Raw genomic sequence first — 26,501 nt, 5'->3', positions numbered from 1 at the left:
GCATTTTTGGAGCTGAGAGGCAATACATTTCTACCTGGCACAGTCTATCCCTTTGCCTATGCAGCCCCATGTGTGCCCTTTACATGCATTTGAACTTTCTTACACCAGAATATTTTATAGCAATATTTCCACCTAACAAGATACATCCATGCTTCTAGCAAGTGAAGAGGTTCTCACTTGTTCGAAATGAGCAGATGCAGTCATTGTACTCAGCACAGGCTGTATCAATTGCTCTTCAAATTCAGACAAGATATCACTGAATATTCTGTTCCCTAAAGCCTACATTGTAAAGTTAACTTCCAATAACTCATGTATAAAAATTTAAAACATGAAGTAGGAGAAAGAAGAAGAGAATGATTAGTAAAGATAAAATAAAACTCATTCATATAACACATGTAGAGACCATACACGAAGCCCCTCCTGTCCTCGTTTATATAATTGATGAAGAAGTTGTAGTTCATATCTGTGACTTTCTTCTTCCACCACCCATTCCACATCTTCCTTGACCTCATCTGCTCTGAGTTCTTTACCTCTTGGAATATCTACTAACTCCTGAAAAGTTTGAGTATTTACTTTTCTCCCAAATTGCAGTTGTTCCAGTATGTGGCAATAGGTCCCTTTGAGAAGGCATAAATAAAGATTTACAAGGTGTCCTTTTGGCAATAGTAGAGTGTCCTTTTCAAGGGGACCTGGGCTTCCCTTCAATCAAGGGCCCGTAAGTCTGCAAACTGCCTTAGTTCTGAAAAGTGGGTAAAGGGCAGTGAGTCTCCATTCGATGACTGAGTCAGGTTATTTGCCACCACACTTAGAACTTTTCCTATTATTTCCTGTGATTTCCTACGATATCAGGTGATATCTTAGTAGACTGACTAGTCTTTCCCTCCGAGGGACAACGTAATCAGTTAGCTACTGATAAGATCTCTGCCAGCCAAAGAATTCGAATTCCTGCCATTCCCTATTGCTCTTGTGGTTGGCATGTTCTCCTTGTCTTTGGCAATGAAGTGGCGCCACTTGGTCCTCTGCTATTCTGGGACCCCCCGACAACCACAGTGAAATGAGGGAGCCTGTCTCAATAGTGGTGTCCCCTACAGCTCTTCCTGGCCTGGAAAAAGAGCAACCGCAAATCTTTTTGGGGATGCGGGTGCTTCCCTCATTAATGCATTTCTCAGTGCCCTCCTGAAGAGGGGCCTTCTGGGTCTTCTTGAGGCATGCCGTTGGGAGAGTTGAAGGTTGCCTGTGATACACCTGGCCCAGCAGGTGTATTTACCATGGTCTTTAGATCCCCTCCTCTGTGTCATGCCAGGGAAGCTCTAGCATTCCAGCCTCACCAAATGCGGGTCACCATCATTTCCAGGTTTCAGTCAACCAACCTAGGAAGCTTTAAAGCCATATCCAGCTGCACAACTAATACATTAAATTGAGATTCTCTGGTAAGTGCTCTCCTGTCAATGAATTTGGTCCAATGGCTGGTGGTGTTTTCTGCCCTCCTTGGTATAAACCCATGGAATTCATTTGCACACACAAGTTCCCTAGGTTTCTGCTGACATATTAGCCAAGGCATTCAGCTCTTCTGGTGTGTGAGCCATTTCCTCCTGGGTCATAGTGAGCACCTATCTCCTTGGGCCATGCTGAGATTTGACTCTAGTTAAATCTAGTTAAGTCTAGATAGAGGGAGCAGGGACTGGTTGTGGTGGGTTCTGAGAAGGATCAGTATCCCCTTTCAAGGCATCTACCCTATGTGAAGGCATCATAATGTTTTCCAGCTCAGGAAATCTGGCCTCTGTGAACAGTGAGGGGGAAGCTGCTGCCACTTGTACGGGAGGCTCAGAATGACCTGGAGGTCAGTGTTGTCAGTTTCTCTAGGTCCAACAAGATGTCCTCACCTTGAGTTTTAGGATCCCATTTTTTCCTGATTAGTGCCCAAATTTTCACATAAGAAGCTTGGCATGACTGTGAATTCAACTGCCATTTTAATTCAGTAACTTGCACCATTAAGTTTTTTGTTTGATTTTCAGCAATGTCAGCCCTGTGGCTACAAAAATGAGAGATTCTTTTAGGACTATCATGGAAGCTGTATGATTCTCAGACCATGACTCAAAGTGGGAATTAATGGACCAGAGCTTGTCATTTGCTCTTGGTAAGCGCTCAAGGACACCAAAAGAAATCCATTTCATACCACATCCCTTATGGTCATCATTCCTGCCATACGGCAGGAGCAGAAGCCACTTGAGCTTCCAAGGCACATGCTCTAAATTGGCACTTTGCCACAATCGACAACAGGTGATGGCTTTATTAATTGTGATGCTTTTGTACCTCACGGGTTACAAGAGTCACATTTCTCATTGGCAAGGAACTCAGCACTGTGCTCACATCCAAAAGCACAACACCACCAGTCCCTAAATCCCATCATTAGGGATCTCTTGGGACCATTCCCAGAGACAATTCTGTAGAAATCTGTGCCCAGTCAGAAGACAGAAACCACCCAGTGGGTTATGCAGGGGAAACTTAGCATAGGAATGATTAGGTACAATGAAAAAGTGACTATTAGGTACAAGGAAACTCTATAGAGTGCCCTAAGATTGAGGGAGAGTACTCAAGGAACAACACCCTTGGAAGGCATTCAGGTCTCATCAGAGAAGCTGTGACTTTAGCCACCACATAGCAGAGAAGTTGGCTGATTCAGCTAGACTTGAGATTGTGTGGAGCTGCTAGGCCAACAGCTGACAACCCTCTGGGGTGCTGCTGGAGAGCAGACCATGCACAAGCAGAGATGCGGGCGTGCATCTGGGAGCCTGGGCACCAGCGGGACAGAAGGTTTTGGAGCTTGTGGCGTGCATAGAGGAAGTGGGGCTTGCAGAAGAAACGGCCACTGTGTGTGGACTCTCGGCACAGGAGGCTAGCTGGCTGTACACGGCTTTAGTTTCCCTGTCTGGAAGGGTGCAGATGGATTATCCCTGATCCAAGGCTGTAGGCTGCACAGGGAGCACTTTTGCAGCCTGCAGTTCTGGCTGGTTCTTTTAGATACCCCCACATAATCGTTGCTCTAGGTATTACTATATATATATATATGGAATTTATCATAGTCTGCTGGTGTCATTATTTTACCAGTTGGAGTGGAAAGTAGAAATCTCAGCTCCATGTATGCACTCACATTTAGAATTATCTTAAATATGTCCTTTACATACATTTAGAACCATATCAGACAGTGTTATATTTTTTGTTTCAACCACCAAACATGATTAAGAAAACTTGCCCAGGAGTGGTGGCTCACACCTGTAATCCCAGGACTTTGGGAGGCCAAGTCAGGAGGATTGCTTGAGCCCAGGAGGTTGAGGCTGCAGTGATCCATGTACGTACCACTGATCAACGTATGTGCACTCCAGCCTTGGTGACAAAGCAAGACCATCTCAAAAACGGAAAAACAAAAAACAAAACAAACAAAAAAAATCCCAAAACAAAAAACAAAAACTCAAAAGGAAATGTTTTTACCCACTTTTTTACTCTTTCCATTGTTCTTTTTCCTTCCTGAGGTTCCAAGTTTCTCTTTTTGTTATTCCTTTCTGTTCAGAGAACTTCCATTCTTTGAGGGTGGGCCTGCTGGTGACAGATTCTATTTGTTTTCATTTATTTGAGAATATCTTGATTTCCTCTTCATTCCAGGAGGATGTTTTCATACTTTCACTGGATATAAAATTTTGGGCTGATACTTCCTTCCCATCAGCTCTTGAAAAATATGGTACCCTTTTCTACTTGCCTCCAAGTTTCTGACGAGAACCCTGCTTTCATTAGCATTGTTTTCTCCGTAGCTAAGGCATTGTTTCTCACTTGCTTCTTTCAATATTTTCTATCTGTAGAGTTCAGGAGTTTGACTATGACATGCTTTGGTGTGGATTTCTTTGGGTTTATTCTGGTGGGGGTGGGGGTAGGTGATTCTCTCAGCTTCCTGAACCTGTAGCTTTTTGCCTTCTGCCAGATTGAAGCTCCTGAACATTATTTATTTGAGCACTTTTTAAGCCCGTCTTCTTTCTCTTCTCCTTCCCTGACTCCGATGATATGAATATTAGACCTTTTGTTAGTGCCATGGGTTCCTGAGGCTGTTCATTTTTGAAATTTTCATCCTGTTTTCTCTCTGTTGCTCAGATTGGGTAATTTCTATTGTCCTATCTTTAAGTTCACTGATTCTTTTTTTTTTTTCTGTCCTGTCCATTTTGCTGTTGAGCCCATCCACTGAGTTTTTAAATTTTTGATTATAGTGTTTTTCATTTCTATTATTTGCATGTGGTTCTTCTTTTATCTTCTGTGTCTTTGCTGGGGCTTTCTATGTTTCCTTTGTTTCAAGCATGTTTGTAAGTGTTCATGGAAACATTTTCATGATGGCTGCTTCACAGCTGTCAGGGAATCCCAGCATCTTTTGCATCTTGGTGTTGGCGTCTGTGCATTGTCTTTTTTCATTTGGTTTGAGGTCTTCTTGGTTCATGATATGACAAGTGATTTTTAGTTGCGACTTGGATGCTTTGGGCATTATGGTATGCAAGTCTGGGTTTAGTGACCCTTCTGTGGTAGCTGGCTTCCTTTGCTACTGCTCTGGCTGGGGAAGAGGTGAGTGGAAGTCGAGGTTCCCCACTTAGCCTCTGTTGGTACCCGTTGGGAAGGCCCTGTTGCCTCCTGGGAAGGATAGTAGTGCTGGCTTTCCGCCAGGCCTTCACTGACATTTCCCTGTCTGGAAGAGCTAGGAATGCCTTGTTATTGCCTCCCACAGAAAGAGGGAGTGGATTAACACACTGTGGCACACCCACACCGTAAAATAGGACTTGGCAAGGAAAAGGAATGAATGATTGGAGCACACAACAGCTTGGATGTCTCTCAAAGGTATTGTCCTGAATGAAAGAAGCTAGACCAAAAAAGCCACATAATATGTGGTTGCATTTATAGGACATTCTGGAAAAGACAAACCTATAGGGACGGAAAACAGATCTGTGGTTTCCAGAGGCTGGAGGTGGAGGAAGAGATTGACCAGAGAGGGGGGGCATGATTTGGGGGCGTGATGGCCTTCTTCATTTTGATTATGTTGGTTGTTACATGACTGTATTTACTTGTCAAAATTCACAGAACTGTACACTAAAGAGGGTGCGTTTTACTGTATGTAAATTGTACCTTAATTTAAAAAATACATCCTGTTGAGAGGTGGAGAAATTTGAGGAATATGATCTCTTGCCACCTCTCAGTCTCTAGCCATAGAATGATGTTGGGTCCTAACTGACATGCCTTTTCTCAGTAACGCCCGCAGACCCTCTGTAACATGCACGTGTATTTTGCTTTCGTGCGTACGCTATGTCCATTTATAAAGAGTGCCTATCCATATCTTGTAGTTCCGACATGGGCAGCTTAAGAGGTAGGGTTAACTCATATAATATTTTGAATCACATCAGTATTTGGGACACTTCTTCCTACCCTTTCTTTGAATTCAGCATTGCATCTGTTTGCTATTTTCCTGGATAATTGTTGTAATTATATAAAAGAATAACCATCACCAATGCAATATTCTGAATTCATTATTTCACATCATAAACAAATCTGTTGATAGCCTGCTAGGCAATCACGAATCGTGTGCTATGTAGCATTTTATTTTGTGTTCTAAGCCACGAGGAATCAAGATAAACGTTCAACATAGCCAGGCCCGTACTAGGAAGATCTGCCCTTGGCACACACGATAGCCAGCCGAGGTCACCTTCCAAGTGGCCCTCGGTGGCGGAAGGAGAGCAGTTCTGGATTGCAGTTCTCATCCTTGTGCTGGCCTTGTCTTCTATCTGGCAATAAAACTTTAGGCTTCGCTTTCTCCATTTGCCATGGAGAAGAGTAACAGTCACAGCAGTAATCAAGAGAGGCCTCTGGTCATTTAATTAAGCATGGCATCCCTAGTATCCATAATTTCAGGTCATTAGGTGTCCAGACATTGTTCTCTCCATTTTGCAGATAAGGAAACAAAGGCCCAGGGAAATAGAATGCTTGCCCAGAAAGAATTAAAAAAATATATTGTTAAGCAGGCCAGCGTTTGTGGATGCAGTTCCTTTGATTTAGTGTGTCATGCCGCAAACATGCCAGGCACATTCCCGCCTCAGGGCCTTTGCACTGGCTGTTTGCATCCACTGGCCTTTGCATTGCCAGAAACACTCTTATCCCAGGTACCAGCATGGCTCATTCTACCAATAGGTTCCCATGTTAAAACCAGGCAAGTCTGGGGCAAACTAGGATGAGTTGGTGTACAGTACACCAGTAAATGAAAGAGCATGTGTTGCAGAGCTGCCATTCTTGTTAGGGATGCTCCCCTGGCCCATCTCATTTAAAATTGCACTCTTCCTTCCTTCCTGGCCCTGCTGATGTTCCTCTGCCGTGCTCCTACCCTCCCTTCCCCTGCTGTATTTTTTTCCATAATACTTACCATTTTTCAATACATTATATAATTTATGTTTAAAAACTTTCTTGTTTGTCTTCCTAACTAGAATGTAAGTTTCGTAATATAAGCTCTTTTACTTACCAGTGTACTATACCCAGGGAGACCAATTCATTCTAGTTTGCCCTGGACTTGCCTGGTTCTGAAATGGAAAGTCCTCCCAGGCAAAACAGGACCCTGTAGCTTCTAGCACATAAAACAGCACCTGGCATGTAGTAGGTGCTCAATAAACATTTGAATGGATGAATAAATAAATATTCAACAGGTGGAAACTAAGCTAGAACAATTGCCTTGGTTTTGCAATGGTCCTATGCTCCATGTAATGTCATCCTAAAGAGTGTTAATTCATTCTGCCACTTTTCCTTTGAAATAGTTTACTACTATATTTACTATTACTAAATCAAACCTATTGCTTTGTTAATGTGGGTGCCTCAAGCACTATTGTACAGCCCCCAGCTAGTGAGACTTGGAGAGGCAGACCTTGCAGTGTCCTCTAAGTCAAGGAGAATTGAGGCTCCACATGCCCCACTCTCTCAGCCAGTGAAGGTTCTACTGTACCATCCAGCATTGTGTGGCCTTGCTTTCTCTTTATTTTGCATTCCAGCCAACAGTTTGGACCTAAAATGGGTGTCAAAAAGTGTGCAAGTGCTTGAGCTGAACTGACCCAACAAACGACGGAAGAAAGTTTTACTGTGTGTTAAAATGCAAATCTGTGGACTGTCCAGGCTCTTCAAAGAAATGGATGACAAAGCAGAGGGGAAAAACCAGTTGACCACAAGTAGGCTCCAGAAGGGAAGCAGAAGAAACTCTGGTCTAAGCTGTGTCAAGGCCTAGGTGTTATATGAAGACAGTGGAAGCACAGTGCCATTTCCAGAGGGATGAATCAATAATGACTCCTTTCAATGCTGATATAATTGTTCATTCCAGTTATGCACTCTGGGAAAAGTGGGCTGTTCGTAGAGTCACAGGCTATGAGGGATGGTGGTAAGACAAAAATGACCACAGGGCAAAATTAACCCTAAAATTCTTCAGGCATGCATCATATTATTAGCCAGCATGTCATGCTATTCAGTTGCCTCTTGCTGTCTCATACATCACCCCTAAAACAGTGGCTTAGAATAACAACTGCTTATTTGGTTCATGATTTTAGGGGTCAGTATTTTAGGCTGTGCTTAGTTAGGTGGTTCTTGTGGCTAGGCTTATTCGTGTGTCTGTGGTCAGCTGCCAGGCCTGTTGGGGACTGGCTGGATGAGGAGGGTCTCTCCTGGGATTGCTCGGCTCAACTCCACATGGTCTCTCATCCTCCTGGGAGCTCACCTGGGCTTGTTCTCATGGCAGAGGCAGAGCAGAAGCATGCAAGCTTCTTGGGACACCTAGGCACACCATCCCTAATGTGACACGGTGTTGCCTGGAGTTGAGGAGTGGAGAAAAAGTCTCCAGGTCTTGATGGGAGGAGTAGCAAAGTGCCCTTGCAGAGGCCACGGAAACAGAGAGGATTGAAGAAGTGAGGCCGTTTTTCCAATCTGCTCACGGTACTTCTCAGTACCTCCAACTCAGCCAGTTTTTCTTTTGGTTTTGAATTTTGTCTTATTTCCTTGTTTAATCAACAGATGCGATGAGAAGCTTGTATTTTTGGCACATGCTGTACCAAAAATGCTGGAAACACTGGAATGGTGTTTAGCAGTAGCTGTGAGGGTGATGTGGGGCTGAGCCTGCTTAAGGGAACCAGGGCTTGAAGCCCCCTCCTTTCACTTGGGCATTAGGAGTTGACAGCCAGGAGCATTACCGTGTGATGGAGATTGTTCTTTTTGTGTGCAGCCTGTGAGGTTGAATTCAAGTGAATTAAATTTGCATGTTAAGGGACTCTGCTGTATAAACCTTTGGGAATTTCTGAGAAATCTTAGATGGAACAGCATGGTTTGGCTTAAATAAGTGAGGAAACTCTTCAGAGGAGTTTCATGTAAAAATGTCTTCCCTGTTTCTCAAATGTGATAATTTAAATCAGGCCATTTCTTTATAGTCTTATCTAAGGCTATAATTCATTCACTCAACAAATATTTATTGAACACCTACTATGGGCCAGGTAGTGTACAGTGCCCTGGGCCATCCTGGGTCAGTGATTGATACTATGCAGCCATTCAGTGCAATGGTTCAGAGTCTCATGCCTTGAAAAAAATCTATTAATAACTCACTCTACAACTTGGATATACTAAAAAAAAAAATTCCTTTACTCTTCCATAGCTTATCAGATCTTCTCTAAGATCAGTGGGAGTAGAAGAAAAAACATGCCTTGATTGATTCCATTAGGGTTTTACTTTGGGCCAGGCACATTTACAGTTCATTTGAGTATCACAAGATGCCATGGGGGAGGTGTCAATATTTTCCATTCTACAAACAAGAAAACTGAGTCCCAGGGAGGCCGTGCAGCTCATCTGAGTCACAGGACTTGGACATGCGTGGTGGGATTTGGGTCGTCGTCCAGAGCCTGCTCTCTTCTAAACACTCTGCAGAGCAAATGAAATAAACACCCAGTCTCCTTATGTCCCATATGTCGTGTCCTTTTACCCATCCTCCACCCCCAGCAGGAAGAACTTGAAGGGTGGGGGATCCACCCTGGAGCCCTCATTATAGAGCATCTCTTCCCACTAGTTGTCCCTGCCCTGGTACCCTGTGAGCTCCACGACAGACTCTGTTCATGTCATGGGAGGACCATGGTGGCTCAGGACAGTGCAGCCCTGGGGCCCCCACTGCCTGACCGTGCCTCATACCAGCTCACACATGGACAGCCTGTGAAGATGACTTTTTGTAAAGTCCATCAATGGGAAGTTGGGGGACAGCCATAGTGTTACCCCCACTTATACCTGCTCCTCCCTGGTTAAAGCCTGACCCTCCCACTTGCCTTCCTCCTCCGCACCCATCCGCTTCTCACTACAGTCCAGCAAAGGGCAGAGCTTCCTTTCACATCCTGGATTTGTTTCCTGAGCCTACAGTAACAAATGACCACACACTGCGAGGCTCATAGCAACAGAATGGATTCTCTCACAGTGCAGGAGACCAGCGGTCTGAAATCAAGGTGTCCACAGGGCCACCCTCCTTCTAAAGTTCTGGGAACGGGGGAGGTGCGGGGTGGGGGGTCCTTCCTGGCCTCGTTCAGTTCCTGGTGGCTCCAGGCATTCCCTGGCTTATGGCTGGATTGTGCCCCATCTCTACCTCTGTCCTCATGCAGGTCTTCTCATGGCCTACTCCCTGGGTCCCTGCATCCTCTCCTCTTCTTATAAGGACACCATCAGTTGCTGGATTTAGGACCCCCACTAAATCCAGTGTGATACCATTTGAGATCCTTAATGATGTCTGCAAAGACCCTATTTCCAAATAAGGTCCCATTCGCAGGTAGTAGGGGCAGGACTTGGATGCTGTTTTGGAGAATGCAATTCAACCCACCTTCCTTCCCTTACGTAAAGCTGCCCTCGCCTATCAGGCAGCTAGGCCCATATCTTTGCTGTGCCACTGTTAGAGGGGCATCTTCTCTACAGGACAGTTCTGGGCACAGGTCCTCCCTCCTTGGAGCATGAAACATTAAACAAAGAGCAAAGGTAATTTTGAAAAACTCTTCACTCTCATAAACAATATCTGGCTCTCTAGATGATCATTTTATTTTATTTTATTTTGAGACAGAATGTCACTCTCACCTAGGCTGGAGTGCAGTGGTGTGATCCTGGCTCACTGTAGCCTCAACCTCCTTGGCTCAAGTGGTCTTCCCACCTCAGCCTCCTGAGTAGCTGGGACCACAGGCATGTACTACCATGCCCACCTAATTATTTATTTTTTGTAGAGACGGGGGTCTTACTATGTTGCCCAGGCTGGTCTCAAACTCCCGGGCTCAAGCAAAGATGATCATCTTACCAGAAATATTTTTTATTTTTTTATTTTTATTTTTTATTTTACTTTAAAAGTTCTGGGATGCATGTGCAGAATGTGCAGGTTTGTTACATAGGTATACATGTGCCATGGTGGTTTGCTGCACCTATTAACCCGTCATCCAGGTTTTAAGCCCTGCGTGCATTAGATATTTGTCCTAATGGTCTCCCTCCCCTTCCCCCCTACAACTCCCCAACAAGTCCTGGTGTGTGATGTTCCCCTCTCTGTGTCCATGTGTTCTCATTGTTCAACTCCCACTTATGAGTGAGAATATATAGTGTTTGGTTTTCTGTTCCTGTGTTAGTTTGCTGAGAATGATGGCTTTCAGCTTCATCCATGTCCCTGCAAAGGACATGAACTCATTCTTTTTTATGGCTGCATATTATTCCATGGTGTATATGTGCCACATTTTCTTTATCCAGTCTATCACTGCTGGGCATTTGGGTTGGTTCCAAGTATTTGCTATTGTAAATAGTGCTGCAATAAACATACGTGTGAATGTATCTTTATAGTAGAATGATTTATAATCCTTTGGGTGTATACCCAGTCATGGGATTGCTGGGTCAAGTGGTATTTCTGGTTCTAGATCCTTGAGGAATTGCCACATTGTCTTCCACAATAGTCGAACTAATTTACACTCCCACCAACAGTGTAAAAACATTCCCATTTCTCCACAGTCTTGCCAGCATCTGTTGTTTCCTGACTTTTTAATAATTGTCATTCTAACTGGCATGAGATGGTATCTCATTGTGGTTTTGATTTGCATTTCTCTAATGACCGGTGATGAAGATCTTTTTTTCATATGTTTGTTGGCCACATAAATGTTTTCTTTTGAGAAGTATCTGTTCATATCCTCTGCCCACTTTTTGATTGGGTTATTTGTTTTTCTCTTGTAAATTTGTCTAAGTTCCTTGCAGATTCTGGATATTAGACCTTTGTCAGATGGGTAGCTTACAAAAATTTTCTCCCATTCTGTAGGTTGCCTGTTCACTCTGATGATAGTTTCTGTTGTTGTGCAGAAGCTCTTTAGTTTGATTAGATCCCATTTGTCAATTTTGGCTTTTGTTGCAATTGCTTTTGGTGTTTTAGTCATAAAGTCTTTGCCCATGCCTTTGTCCTAAATGGTATTGCCTAGGTTTTCTTCTAGGGTTTTTATGGTTTTGGGTTTTACATTTAAGTCTTTAGTCCATCTTAATTTTTGTATAATGTGTAAGGAAGGGGTCTAGTTTCTGTTTTCTGCATATGGCTAGCCAGTTTTCCCAGCACCATTTATTAAATAGGGAGTCCTTTCCCCATTACTTGTTTTTATCGGGTTTGTCAAAGATCAGATGGTTGTAGATGTGTGGTGTTATTTCTAAGGTCTTTGTTCTGGTCCACTGGTCTATATATCTGTTTTGGTACCAGTACCATGCTGTTTTGATTACTGTAGCCTTGTAATATAGTTTGAAGTCAGGTGGCGTGATGCCTCCAGCTTTGTTCTTTTTGCTTAGGATTGTCTTGGCTATACAGGCTTTTTTTTTTTTTTTTTTTTTTTTGGTTCTACATGAAATTTAAAGTAGTTTTTTTCTAATTCTGTGAAGAAAGTCACTGGTAGCTTGATGGGAATAGCATTGAATCTATAAATTACTTTGGGCAGTATGGCCATCTTCATGATATTGATTCTTCCTTTCCATGAGCATGGAATGTTTTTCCATTTGTTTGTGTCCTTTCCTATTTCCTTGAGCAGTGGTTTGTAGTTCTGCTTGAAGAGGTCCTTTACACCAACCTTATTCTGCATGCCAGCCCAGGCTTCCCTGTTCTCTCTGTCTTTCTTCACTAGAAGGAATATACTTCCTCAATTCCTTGATGTTGGGTGAATCCCTCCATCTCTCAGCGCCTTATTCCTCTTGTTAGAATAAAAACAGAACCTCCCTGCTGTGTGGATTAGATGGCTTAGGGCACGTATAGACCTTGGGCCTGTGGCCTGGACATGGTGTCATATAAAGGTCAGCTCCCTGTGCTCTGAACCTGCAAAGCTTAGGCAGAAGATGTCTTAGGCAGATCAAGGTAATGCTGATGGGCTTGGGAAAAAGAAAAAGAGAAAATTATCTGAATAATTTTCAGCAGATTTTCCCCGTTTTGCATTGTGCTGTGATCAGTGCTTGTAGGTAGCATCTGTTTAATCCTCGTTTTCCCCATTTTACAAATGAAAATCCTGAGGTTAAGGAACTTGCTGAGCCTCACAGGGAGGGTGAAGGTGGCAAAACCAGAACTCAAACCCAGGTTTTTTTCTTCTTCCACCAAGAAGACAGGGAACGGGGACGGCTGAGTGCAGCTGGCAGGCCCTCCCTCCTGCCAAAGCCAACCTGACATCAAGCTTCTCCCTCCACACATCTGCAACCGATTGACCATCTACAGGGAAACCACGTAATTTGTGTATGAAAATTAGGCAATTGCTGGAGACACTCTTCTCCTCCAACTTGCCTAAGCTTTCTGCACACTGTGTGTGTGTTTGTAAACTCTCTTCTGGCCTGCTTCTTTATCGTAATTGTTTAGGCAAAACATATTTTGTCACTAAACAAAATGAATTTGGGTGAAGTCGTAGTGGGAACTAACACGTATTTGGCCCTGACAGGAAGTGGGCAGCCTTCCCTGCTTTTAGGGAGGTGTTGTTTCTAACCAGCTACTCTCACCCTCGGAGACCCTTCCCGACCCTTCCAGAATCTGACAAAAGTTAGGGCTGCTCTTGCTCTCCAGGAACATTCACCTACACACATAAGGTAAGCTGTAATTTCACTTTGGGTCCTGGCTGGCCTGGATGCACATTCAAGTGGGTGGGCAATTGAGAGGGGTTTAGATGCGGGGCCATTTACAAAGTGTGGGCCTGGTTTTGGGATGTTGGGGTACCTGAAGGCTGGTAGCAGTGGGGGAGTGTTACCTACCCCAGGCATGAGAGGCCAGCCTGGGAACCGTGCTTGGACCTAGAGAGGACCACCTAGCGAAAGTCTGTCCCCGAGTAGAGGGACAAAGGCCACCTTGGAGCCAGGCCTGACCTTCCTCTCCTTCCCCTGACTTGCCAGCACCTCCCTTTGGGCAAACCTCGCTGGGCGCCAGTGGACTAGGGAGCATGTTGCTACAGCTTTGCAGGTACGGGGTCTATGCCAAGGGTGTATCAGGTGAAGATTTTAAGTTAGGGAGGTGCTTCTCAAAGTAGAGGACTGTAGCACTGAGGTGTGCGAGACCATACATGGTGGCCTACAGATACATATTTTTAAAAATGTAATAGGTATTTATGTTAATGGTTCATAGGGAAAAACGATCTTCTCTTTTTGATGATGATTTATTTAGTATCCCCACCCCCCACTTTTATGCCCAATTATTACAAGTATTTATTTCTTTTGGCTCCCTTGTTCCTGCAATAGGCAAAACATGACATCATGGTTTATACCTTGTATTTCTTGGCTGGTCAGGATAAATATCTTTTCACGTTTCTTTTTAAATACTGTTTTGATTTAAAACAATTTTTGAAATGACAATTTTTAAGAGTAGTTTTAGGTTTGTAGAAAAATGAGGATAAAGTACAGATATTTCCCATCTGCCACTTTCAGCCTGTGCCCCCACTGTTTTCCCTGTTATGAGCATCTTGCATGAGGGTGATGCATTGGTTGCAATTGGTGAACCCATTGATAGACACCGAAGTCCAGAGTCTACACTAGGGTTCTCTCTTGGTGTTGCATGTTCCATGAGTTTTGACAAATGTATAGTGGCAAGCATCTGGTGTTACAGGATCAGAACAGTCCCTTTCACTCCACCCACCTCTTCATCCCCTCCTCCCCCAACCCCTGGCAACCCCTGATCTTTTCCCTGTCTCCATAGTTTTGCCTTTTCCAGAAGGTCATACAGTTGGGACCACACAATGCAAAGTCTTTTCAGATTGGCTTCTTTCACTTAGGAACATGCATTTCAGGTTCCTCTCTGTCTTTCTGTGGTTTGCTAGATTATTTCTTTTTATCGATGAATAATATTCCATTGTCGGGATGTGTGTTTACTGATGTTTGTTTACTGAAGGACATCTTGCTTTTTGCAATTACAAATACAATTGCTGATGTTTACATCAGTGTGCAGGTTTTTGTGTGAACGTCAGTTTTCAACTCACTGGGCAATGATATAGTTCCCCTTCCTCCCATTTTTTTTTTCTTTTACTTTTTGAAAATTGTGATAAAATTTACATAAAATAGAACACTTTCACCATTGTGAAGCATACAGTTCAGTGGCCTGAAGTACACTCACATTGCATGCATTCCTTTTAAAGCAATGGCGTTCCAGCCACAAGGCTCTCTATAGGTAGGGTGGGACGGAGTAACAGTGCAAGTGGGCCCCATATGCAGCGGAGTGGGTGACGGTGGTCCAGGATGAACGGAAGTCTGGGAAACTTGTAACTACACCAGCCGTCTTAGCATCCAAGTTCTGTCTGCCTAATGTGTCCAATATGCTTCTCCATGGCCTTCTCTTTCGGGGCCCTAAATGTAAATTCTAAAAACCTACTTATGGCATTTTCGTGTTCTCTCTTGGCCCAGGCTCACTTATGGGTTGCTTTTGCAAAGGAGGGTGGGAAATTGTCACTTCTTCTCTTCAAGTTTCTCCCACCTCTTTGCTCCCCCTCTCCTCCATAAAGCTGCACATTTGCACCGAAAGACATGACTGTTTGTGGGGGGGAATTGGGAGGAGGTGGGGAGCTGCACACGCGGCAGATGAGGGATGTGCCAAGTTCCCTGCATGCGGGAGTCTGGGGATGGCGACAGGGTGAGGACTTGGCATTCAGTCCAGGTGATCAAGGGGCTGTCCCGGACCCTTCCCTCACTCACACAAAGAGGTAAGCCTTCTAGCGACTGCCTTCCCAGTCCTGGCCTCCAGCTTCCCCATCAGTCCAATGGGGACAATAAGACCTGCCATCTCCTTGATTCAGAGTGAGCAAAATTATCTGCAGCCTTTTGAGGTTTTCCTGAGAAAAGCGTCATCTCCCTGGAGGAAGGTGTTAGTCAGCTGTCATCTCGCCAGCAGGGATCAGCTGTTACTCAAAGGCGTCAGTTTCGCTGTGCTTACAGAACAGGCTGCAGAGAGCACAAAACGATCATCGTGGCAGGCGTGTCAGAAGCGTGGCGCTCTTTCCTGGCATTTCTGTTTTGAAGCCTCAAGTCTCCCACCCTGTGAGAGTCAGTTCTGGGCTCCTTTTCCTCCTCCCTCTACCCCCAGGTTGGGCTAAAGTTTGTGGGGGGCATGTGATGCTCAGCCCTCAGCTCCCCAGGCAGGCCCCCACTGAGACATCCCTCAGGTGACAACCCCCTCAATTTGGCCCCATTTTCCCAGCCACTTCAGGGCCTTCCTGGGTGCTCTGGAATTCATCCTGCGGCGAGAGCTCTGCGTGTGCCTTGTCCTCCTGTCTGGATGTGCGCTCTGGGCTGTTGATGCTCTGTGTCCTGGCACCCCTCTTTCCAGACTGCCCTGGGGAATGAAGCAGGAATTGCCACTGAGGCAGGAGCTGGACGCACTCACTCCTCCCTTCCTCCCTTCCATGACCTCCCCACCCATGACCCTTATAACCAGGGGATCAGGACAACAGGCTTGTACTCATCCAGTTTCCTTAGGGTTTAGGGCTTTTGGAATTAAAACACCTTTACTGAGTTTCTGCCACAGGAACAGACAGAAACACTGCCCACCTGTTCCCCAACTCAGCATTTCAGAGCCAACTGTAGGCAGTGCTTCTGTGTCCGATGGCTCCCTGCGGCCAGAGTCTGCCCCGTGCATTCATGCACAAACCTGGAAATGCCAGGACACGGCTGCTCCCAGAGGCAGCCCTGATGCAGGCAGCTCACTTGCCCCTGGGGTGCATGTTCTACACGATCTCCTGGTGTCCCCTGTGGGATTAAGCTCCAGTCACCCACAGTGGGGACTTGCTGGACATTTTGTAGCCTCCTTCACCCCCAGCCTTCCCATTTCCTTACAAGTGTTTCCTGGGATCACCTCCCAAATAAAATACTTGGAATGGAATCCTTTTCTCAGGAACCCACCCTGAGACAGCATCCCTTGCTAGAGGCGATGCATGGAGACTGCTGAGCTGACGGATGGGGGAAGAGATAAGGGTAGGAGGAAGACAGGGTGGGGGAGGAACCGGTAGTTAATAGTTCAAAATATTATGGCGTATAATTGAAAAGTGAAATAAATGGAGTGCTTATTCTGTGCTGGGGACAGCACTTGGTGTTTTCACATAACTTATTTCATCTGATCCTCCTGGTGGCTCTGCCCCAATACCATTGTTCTTAGAGATGAAGAAACAGTCTCAGGGCCACCCACTAGCAAGATGGTTAAGCAGGGACAAGAATTCAGGCCTACTGGTCTCCTAGGGAGATTCCTGAAATTCTTAACTAGTAGAAAGGTTGCAGCGTCTTGAGGTAAGTCTTTATCTTCCATTACTATTAGCTCTTATCCATTCTAGTAGCCACCTATTAATCTCAAAAGATTCCTGCCTTTACATCTTTCCTTAAAAAATTAGAACGTCTCAGATTGTTTTGAAGCCAGGGGCTCTTGCGGATGGTGTGGTGTGGTGAGATTCATAATGAGACCAGAGGTTTAGGAGAGGGACAGAGAGTGGGTGCACTGGTCTTCGGGGTCCTCCCTTCTGCTCAGTGGTGTGCTGGTACATGTTGAGACTGACTTTCAGGATGAAAAAAAAAAAAAGGACTGACTTGTAGCATTTGCAGATTTTTGTGGTGTCAGTGCTTCCACTGTGGCCAGTTCAAGCTGTGAACATGATGCTACTGACGCTGAGGTTGGGAAGAGCCAGAGGTGTGACGTTCCACACTGCCAGGGAGCATTCCCACCACACCAGCACATTCCACATAAATGGCCCCAAGATCCCTGAGAATGGAAGATGCCATAGAATCCTTAGCAGGTGGTGAGCTCTGAGTATGTAGGAGCTGGTATGAACTGGATGTTTCTTCCCTCCAGCTCCAATTCTATATGTGAAATCCTCACTTCCCATGTGATGGTATTAGGAGGTGGGGCCTTTGGGAGGTGGTCAGGTCCTGACATGGAGCCCTCATGAGTGGAACAAGTGCCTTATAAAGGGGACCCCAGAGAGCTCTACTGGCCTTTCCATGATGTGAGGGGGCAGCAAGAAGATGGCCATCTAGGAACCAGGATGCAGGCCCTTGCCAGGCACTGAACCTGTCTTGGACTTAGACTTGATCTTGGACTTCCTGTCTCCAGAGCTATGTGAAATAAATATTTGTCATTTAAGCCACCCAATCTAGGGCATTTTTGTTATAGCAGCCCAGAGTACTTTTAAAAACTTGAGTACCTTTGCTCAATGAAGACAATACTTTAAAAAAAAATTGAGACAGTACCTGTTTACAATTGAGGTAAAATTCATATAACATCAAATTCACCATTTTAACTATTTGAAAGTGTGCAATTCTATGGCATTTAGTACATTCATAGTTTTACGAACTATCACCTCTGTCTGGTTCCAGAACATTTTCATCACCCCAAAAGGAAACATCATACCCAGTTAAAGCCTCATTTCCCATTCTCCCCCTCCTCTGGCAACCACTGTAATTTGTTTTCTGTTTCCATGAGTTTGTCTATTCCAGGTTCTTCAGACAAATGCAAAGAAGAAATGCTTCTTTATATGAAGAATTACATATTCTTCATATAAAACACGTGATCTTTTGTGTCGGGCGTCTTTCATGTAGCATGACGTTTTCAAGGTGCATCCATGTTTTAGCATGTGCGAGCACTTCGTTGCTTTTTATGGCTGATTACGATTCTATGGTACTGTATATTGCCGTTTGTCCACTCATCAGCTGACCGACATTTCTGTCATTTCTCTCTTTTGGCTATTTTGAATAAAGCTACTATGAACGTGCATGTACAAGTTTTTGTCTGAATACCTGTTTTCAATTCTTTGGGATATATACCTAGGAGTAGAGTTGCTGGATCATATGGTAATACATGTTTAACTTTTTGAGGAACTACTTAATTGTTTTTAAAGTGGCTGCATCATTTTACATCCCCACCAGTCGTGTTTATGGGTTCTAAATTCTCCACATCCTCACTAATACTTGTTATTTTATTGCTTATTAGTTTATTATTATTATTTACTATAGCCATGGTTGGAGTCCTATCTCATTGTGGTTTTGATTTACATTTCCCTAATGGTTGATGGTATGAAGCATCTTTTTATATGCTTTTTGGGCATTTGGAGAAAAAAATTCTATTCAAGTTCTCTGCTCATTTTTAAATTGAGTTGTTACAAAAATTAGCTGGGTGTGGTGGTGCATGCCTATAGTCCCAGCTACTCAGGCGGCTGAGGCATGAGAATCACTTGAACATGGGAGGCGGAAGTTGCAGTGAGCTGAGATAGCGCCACTATATTCCAGCCTGGGTGACAGAGCGAGACTCTGTCTCAAAAAAATTAATTAATTAATTAATTAATTGGGTTGTCTTTTGTTGTTGCATTGTAAGAGTTTTTTATATATTCTGGGTATATCATGCATATGATTTGCAAATATTTTCTCCCATTCTGTGGATTGTTTTTTCACTTTCTTGAAAGTGTCCTTTGATGAACCAAAGTTTTAGATTTTGAAGTCAAATTTATTTTTCTTTCCTGCATGTGCTTTGGGTGTTATATTTTAAAATCCATTGCAGCCAGATGTGGTGGCTCACGCCTGTAACCCCAGCGCTTTGGGAGACTGAGGCAGGTGGATCACTTGAGGTCAGGAGTTCAAGACCAGCCTGGTCAACCTGGTGAAACCCAGTCTCTATGAAAAATACAAAAATTAGCTGGGTGTGTTGGCGCACACCTGTAATCCCACCTACTCGGGAGGCTGAGGCAGGAGAATAGCTTGAATCCGGGAGGCAGACGTTGCAGTGAGCCGAGATTGTGCCACTGCACTCCAGCCTGGACAACAGAGTAGGTCTCCATCTCAAAAAAAAAAAAAAAAAAAAAGAAAAAAAAGAAAAAAACAATCCATTGCTAAATTCAAAAAAGTCATGAAGTTTTAATACTTTGTCTTCTAAGAGTTTTATGATTTTAGCGCTTACATTTAGGTCTGTAATCAATTTTGAATTATCCAGTTGTCATTTATTTGTTTTTAACATTATTTAATTGTAAGTTTATATAATGTATCTTCTAATTATGGCTGTGTTTCACAACTGGCTTGCATAATTTTTGAAAATTTAACAATCAGCTCTCGAGTCAGTGTGAGTGGTATGAGCCAGTTCAATGTGCCACTACTTCTATGTTTTTTATTATTTTTAAATTTTTATTTATATATTTTTTGAGACACAGTTTCACTCCATCACCCAGGCTGGAGTGCAGTGGTGCGATCTTGGCTCACTGCAACCTCCACCTCCCGGGTTGAAGCAATTCTCCTGCCTCAGCCTCCGTGAGTAGCTGGGATTACAGGCTCCTGCCACCATGCCCTGCTAATTTTTGTATTTTTAGTAGAGATGGGGTTTCACCGTGTTGGCCAGGCTGGTCTTGAACTCCTGACCTCAGGTGATCCGCCTGCCTCAGCCTCCCAAAGTGCTGGGATGACAGCCGTGAGCCACCATGTCCGGTCGTGCTAGTACTTCTACCACACCCTGCTTAGAACACCTTGCTGCTAACGGCTGGAATGTGGTTTTCTCGGGGAACAGAGCTGGGGATGGGTGAAGTGTGCTTATGGAGTTCCTTGGCAATGGGTATCTGTGGAAAAAGGATCTGAGGACCCCTGATTCTCTAGTCATGGGCCTGTCCAGAATTTCCTTCTTGCGTCTGGCTTTTCCTCTGTGATGTGAACAGCATAGCTGGACCTCTCTTGCTCTCTCCCCTAGCATTTGCCAAGCTACTCCTCCTGGCTTAGAGGGAACCAGTTTTGTCCTAACTCAATGTGGAGGGGCTTTGGAAGCCCCACGTTTGAGCAGAGATCTAAGTCTTGTCTTGAGGCTGAGGAAGTGCTCCTTTTCCTGGTGGTATCACCAGATCAAATACAGGATGCCCAGCCACATTTGAATTTCAGATAAGCAGCACTCAGTGTTTCAGTATAAGCATGGCACATGTGAGATTTGGGACACACTTATACCAAAAGTAATTCTCATGCAATATTTGGGACATACTCCCACTAAAGAGCTATGCATTGTGTATCAAATTGAACTGGGAGTCTTGGAGTTTTGTTTGCTAAATCTGGCAAGCCTTTCCTTGGGTCAATTTTTTTTCTTACTGTCTTCATCGTGCAGCGGAGACTCAGAACCTCAGAGTGGGAAGGCCCTGATTCCCTGTCCATTTTGCAGATCTGGAAACAGTCCCAGAGAAGAAAAGGGATTTGTGCAAATGCATGGAATCACTGTGAACTCCGAGGACCTTGACAAGCTGCATGACTTTTTCGTGAAGTCAGCACATTTTCTGAGTCTCTGCATGTGGCACTGTGCTGGTGCCAGGGAATGATGGTGGCAAACCTGCCATGGACCTGTGTAGATGGCATGTTAAATAAGAGGCAGGATTCAGACAGATCTGGGTCCAAATCCCGCTTTGCGCGTGTCAGCTTGCATGACAAGTTCTTTCTGCTCTCAGAGCCTCAGCTTTCCCTTTCGGATGAGAGTACATTCGTTGGGCGATCGTCAGGCTTCCGTTGGGTGGTGAAGTGCTTGGTGCGGGGTAGGGAAGATTTACTGCATGAGGAGAGAGGAGAGGTGCCCATGGTAAAGTCTGGTTGTTGTCTGCAGGTTCTCCAGCATCGTGGGCCGTCCAGATGATGTGGAATGGAGGTTCCGGAACCCACCTGCCCTGCCCCTCCTCCGAGGGACCAGCCAGCTCCCACTCCTGGCCCTCCAGGGGCCCCAGGTGGCCAGGCCTCACCCCACCTGACCCTGGGCCCCGTCCTTCTGCCGCCAGAGCAGGGCCTGGCCCCCACTGTGTTCCTGAAGGCCCTGCCCATCCCACTGTACCACACGGTGCCTCCCGGGGGCCTCCAGCCACGCGCCCCGCTAGTGACGGGCAGCCTGGATGGGGGCAACGTGCCCTTCATACTTAGCCCTGTGCTGCAGCCTGAAGGGCCTGGCCCCACCCAGGTGGGGAAGCCGGCGGCCCCTACGCTGACGGTGAACATCGTGGGCACTCTGCCTGTCCTGTCGCCAGGCCTGGGCCCCACGCTGGGCAGCCCAGGCAAGGTGCGGAATGCTGGCAAGTACCTGTGTCCACACTGTGGTCGCGACTGCCTGAAGCCCAGTGTTCTGGAGAAGCACATCCGATCCCACACGGGCGAGAGGCCCTTCCCGTGCGCCACCTGTGGAATCGCCTTTAAGACCCAGAGCAATCTCTACAAGCACAGGCGGACGCAGACGCACCTCAACAACTCCCGGCTGTCCTCGGAGTCCGAGGGGGGTGGGGGCGGCCTCCTGGAGGAAGGAGACAAGGCCGGAGAGCCTCCCAGAACAGACGGCAGGGGTGAGAGCCGGAGTCAGGAGATGCACGAAGGGGCCTCGGAGAGACCCCTTTCTCCAGGTGCCCACGTGCCCCTAGTTGCCAAGAACCTGGATATGAAGACCGAAGCTGCTCCCTGTCCAGGGTCCGCATTTGCCGACAGAGAGGCTCCTTGGGACTCTGCCCCCACAGCCTCACCTGGGCTCCCCGCAGCCAGCACACAGCCCTGGCGCAAGTTGCCGGAGCAGAAGTCCCCGACCATCGGGAAGCCGTGCGCCCTGCAGCGGCAGCAGGCGACAGCAGCTGAGAAGCCCTGGGATGCCAAGGCCCCCGAGGGCCGGCTGCGGAAGTGTGAGAGCACCGACTCGGGGTACCTGTCACGCTCAGACAGCGCGGAGCAGCCGCCCGCGCCCTGCAGCCCCCTGCACAGCCTCTCAGAGCACAGCGCCGAGTCCGAGGGGGAGGGCGGCCCGGGCCCGGGACCAGGGGGCGCGGAGGCCGAGCCCGAGGCACGAGGAGCCGGCCTGGAGCTGGAGAAGAAGCGGCTGGAGGAGCGCATCGCCCGGCTCATCTCCCACAACCAGGCGGTGGTGGACGATGCCCAGCTGGACAACGTGCGGCCCCGGAAGACCGGGCTGTCCAAACAGGGCAGCATCGACCTGCCCACGCCCTATACCTACAAGGACTCCTTCCACTTTGACATTCGCGCTCTGGAGCCGGGCCGTAGGAGGGCCCTGGGCCCCGCGCGCTCCACCTGGACGCCCCCAGACAAGTCTCGGCCCCTGTTCTTCCACTCCGTCCCCACTCAGCTCTCCACCACTGTGGAATGTGTCCCCGTCACCAGGAGCAACTCGCTGCCCTTCGTCGAGGGCTACAGGACATGGCTGGAGCCTCGGGACCCCTGGCCCAGGACGCAGAAGCCTCTGAGCCCCAGGCCCGGCCCAGCCCGCCTTGGCTGCCGCTCGGGACTGAGCTCGACTGACCTTCCTGGTGGGCATCCCCGGGCCCTGGTCAGACAGGCCGCGGTGGAGGACCTGCCAGGCATCCCCACTGGCGATGCCCCGGTGCCCACAGAGGACACAGATGTAAAGAGAATTGCTGCGCGGGAGGCCGTAGCCGGCAAGGGCAGAGCAGGCGGCAGGAAGTGTGGCCAGAGGAGGCTGAAGATGTTCTCTCAGGAGAAGTGGCAGGTGTACGGGGATGAGACATTCAAAAGGATCTACCAGAAAATGAAAGCTAGTCCCCATGGAGGCAAGACAACCAGGGAGGTGGGAGTGGGCAGTGGGACAGAACTGGGCCTTCCTCTGCAGAAAGAGGCAGCAGGGAGCTCAGGCACAGTCCCCACCCAAGACAGGAGGACCCCTGTCCATGAGGACACATCCACAGGGGCAACGCCAGGGCCTTGGGGAAATCAGCCAGCCCCGGAGGCCTCCTTGGTGACTGAGCCCACTAAGCATGGGGAGACGGTGGCCAGGACAGGAGACAGGAACCGACCCAGGGTGGAAGAGGCTGTGTCATCCCCTGCACTGGGCGGCAGAGACAGTCCCTGTTCAGGCAGTCGGAGCCCCCTAGTCTCTCCAAATGAGAGGCTGGAACTGGGGTGGCAGCTGACCCCAGCACCTGGCCCACTCAAAGGGGGTGACCTAGAGGCCCCCAGGCCAGTTTTGCCAGACCCCAAGCTGGAAGGAGGCGCCCGAGGTGTGGGGGATGTTCAGGAGACCTGCCCGTGGGCCCAGACTGTCCTGAGATGGCCCAGCAGTGGCTCTGGGGAAGATAAGCTCCCCTCGGAGAGGAAGAAGCTGAAAGTGGAGGACCTGCACAGCTGGGAGCAACCAGAGCCTGTGGGTGCAGAGACCCCGGGTAGGCCCGTGCAGGCTGCCTCTTTGTCATCCCAGAAGCAGGACGCCGATCCCGGGGAGGTGCCAGGGGGATCGAAGGAGAGTGCCAGGCAGGGGGGCGAGCTTCTGGAGTCCTCTGGAGCCTCCTTGGCTGCTGATTCTGTTGCCCTGAAGAGGGTGGGGCCAAGGGACAAGGCTCCCCCACTGCATCCTGCAGTCCCAGCCCCTGGGGAGCACCCCCCACTGGCCACCCCACCTCAGGCTCCCAGAGTCCTCTCTGCCCTGGCAGACAATGCCTTTTCCCCGAAGTACCTCCTCAGGTTACCTCAGGCAGAGACCCCTTCACCACTGCCCATTCCCCGGGGACCCAGGCACAGCCAGGACTCTCTCTGCAGCAGTGGGCGGCCTGAGGAACAGGCATCATTTGTTGGGTCAGGACTGGGGACCCCTCTTTCTCCCAGCCTAGCCTCAGGCCCCTCCCCAGGTGAGGCGGACAGCATCCTGGAGGACCTCAGCTCTTCCAGGCCACGGGATGGGAGAAAAGGGGCACAGTTGAGGGGGGACAAGGGGGACAGGATGGCCACTAGCAGGCCAGCAGCCAGAGAGTCACCTATCTCAGCACCCGGGGCTCCCAGGGAGGCCACCTCCTCCCCGCCCACTCCAATGTGTGAGGCACACTTAGTTCAGGACATGGAGGGTGACAGCCACCGTATCCATCGCCTCTGCATGGGCAGCACTTTGGCAAGGGCCAGGCCCTCTGGGGATGTCCCAAATCCCTGGGTACCCAACTGGGAGCTGGGGGAGCCTCCTGAGAATGCCCCAGAAGATCCTTCTTCAGGGCCCCTGGTGGGCCCTGACCCGTGTTCCCGCCTCCAGCCTGGCTCCTTCCTCACTGCCCTCACTCGGCCTCAGGGTGTGTCCCCAGGCTGGCCAGAGCTGGCCCTGTCTTCCTACTCAGGGACGTCCGGGAGCCACAGCCCCCACAGCCCCCACAACCCCTTTCCCTCCTTGAAGGCTGAGCCGAGGCTAACGTGGTGTTGCCTGAGCCGCAGCGTCCCTCTGCCCGCGGAGCAGAAGGCAAGGGCGGCGTCTGTGTACTTGGCGGCGCACTTTCCCAGTAGCAGCCTCCGAGATGAGGGTCCCAGTGGCCCTCCTGGGAGCAGTGGAGGATGGACCTGGACAAGCCCTGGAGAGGGAGGGCTGGCGCAGATGTCCAAGGTAAAGCTGGGTTTTGCCCCAGGGCCCAGGGTTGAGAGAGTGTGTCGTGACCCCGCAGGACCTCTCGCGTGGGAGGGAAGTCTGAAGCCGTCCCACGTAGCATCTGCTGCTCACTGCTCCCTTGTTCCTGAGGGAGGCTGGGGATACCACAGAGATGGCAGGAAGGAATAAAGGCCCAAATGCGAACCTTAACAGAGTTGTGGAAAACATAAATTCCAAAGGAAAGAATGACTATACTCGAGACATTAGGTGAGATAGTCTTCATAACCAAATGTAAAAAATTGAACTGAGCTTCCTGGTAACAGAAGCAAAAAGTAAAATGAAACACTCCAGCAGAGAGGTGAGCTCTCTGGATCATTCTAAGAGTATAAACCAGAGACTCCCAATAATTGAGAGAGTCATTATACTGGGGATTCTGGAGAAGGAATGACTGTTGATTGGATTCAGACCTCCCTCTCAGGTTCCCGGGAGCAGAGAGAAAAGGGGGAATGTGGTGGATGCTCACAGCTGTTCTCACTTGGTGATGAGCTGATAATGCCGAGCTCCAGCTTGAGAGGGAGTTCACACACCTGGTTGTGATGACTGAGAGCTTAGTCCTGCTCTGGGGTGGCTTGGGCCACGGCCACTGAGGAAGGTGCTGGAGGCTCAGCTGTAATTTAACCCTTGTGGACAGTGACAAAGGCCTGGAGACCAGAGTCTTGCAGGCTGTACAGCTTTCCCGAGGTGGAACCCAAAGTTGTGGGGAGTGCTGTTTTCATCTTGAGAGTAGTGGGTCAATCAGGAGGGCCCCAGAGGTGCAGGGGCTCCCGGGGAGGTGGATTTAGGGGAGAGTAAAGGGGCTGGTCACCGTGTTTCTTTGGCCTCCAGTGAACACCGATGGCATAGGCTTTCCTCTGTGGATTGAGCCCAGGCAGGGTTTCAGGAGGTTCTGTCCAGGAACGCTCTGCCCTTGCCTGGTTGAACTTTGCAGGGGCTCAGGCCATTTAGTGATGCAGTATCTCCGCTTTGATTTCTATAGACAGGCATCCTGTCTGCAGAGTGAGAACCCTTTGGAGTTTTCCTCATCATGAGGACTTTGAGTAACGTGATGCCAACATGCTTGGTGTTTTCAGTTCTCCTACCCAACAGTCCCAGGGGTGATGTCCCAGCACCAGGTGTCTGAGCCAGAATGGAAGAAAGGCCTGCCTCGGAGGGCAAAGATGTCTCATGGGAACAGCAAGCAGAGAAAACTGAGGCTCAACCCTAAAAGGTAGGGTGAGTGGCCACCTCTGTCATTTCCGCAAAACCCCAAGAAGAATTTACTATGGGATTTGAAAGGTATCCGTGTGCTCCAGAGAAAGAGTTCCTGTTTGCTAGGGTTTAGAGTTTCATGATTAAAGGACTGAATTTGTTTCCCTGTTAGTCCCCCACCCCTTACAACTCACCGCCTGTGTATTTTTCGATGGCACCTTTCTAAGGCCAGGAATCCAGCAAATCTTTGAAATAACTGGGTGGAAAACACATCCATTCAACTTAAGTCCGGAAGAGAGAGCCTGTTAATTATTTACAGCTTTTATTGCTTTTTTAATTATGCAAGCAATGAAAGTCTTTTGCAGAAAAATTAGACAATACAGATGAGCAAAGAGAAGACAATAAA

The 26,501-nt window shown here is 47.8% G+C and overlaps 1 protein-coding gene across 1 annotated transcript in view; it reads left to right on the top strand.

Annotated features, from left to right (window-relative positions):
* ZNF831 (zinc finger protein 831) overlaps positions 1–26,501 on the top strand; it is a 120,018-nt gene that overhangs the window by 22,992 nt on the left and 70,525 nt on the right. Inside the window, exons 2-3 of the mRNA XM_008012577.3 lie at positions 21,113–24,865; positions 25,978–26,114. Of these exons, the coding sequence (XP_008010768.3) occupies positions 21,149–24,865; positions 25,978–26,114 (3,854 nt within the window). The 5' untranslated portion in view covers positions 21,113–21,148. The remainder of the gene's footprint in view (positions 1–21,112; positions 24,866–25,977; positions 26,115–26,501) is intronic.

This window comes from Chlorocebus sabaeus, chromosome 2, assembly GCF_047675955.1.
Source record: "Chlorocebus sabaeus isolate Y175 chromosome 2, mChlSab1.0.hap1, whole genome shotgun sequence".
Lineage (NCBI taxonomy): Eukaryota > Metazoa > Chordata > Mammalia > Primates > Cercopithecidae > Chlorocebus > Chlorocebus sabaeus.
This window is presented reverse-complemented; position numbering and strand designations above follow the sequence as displayed.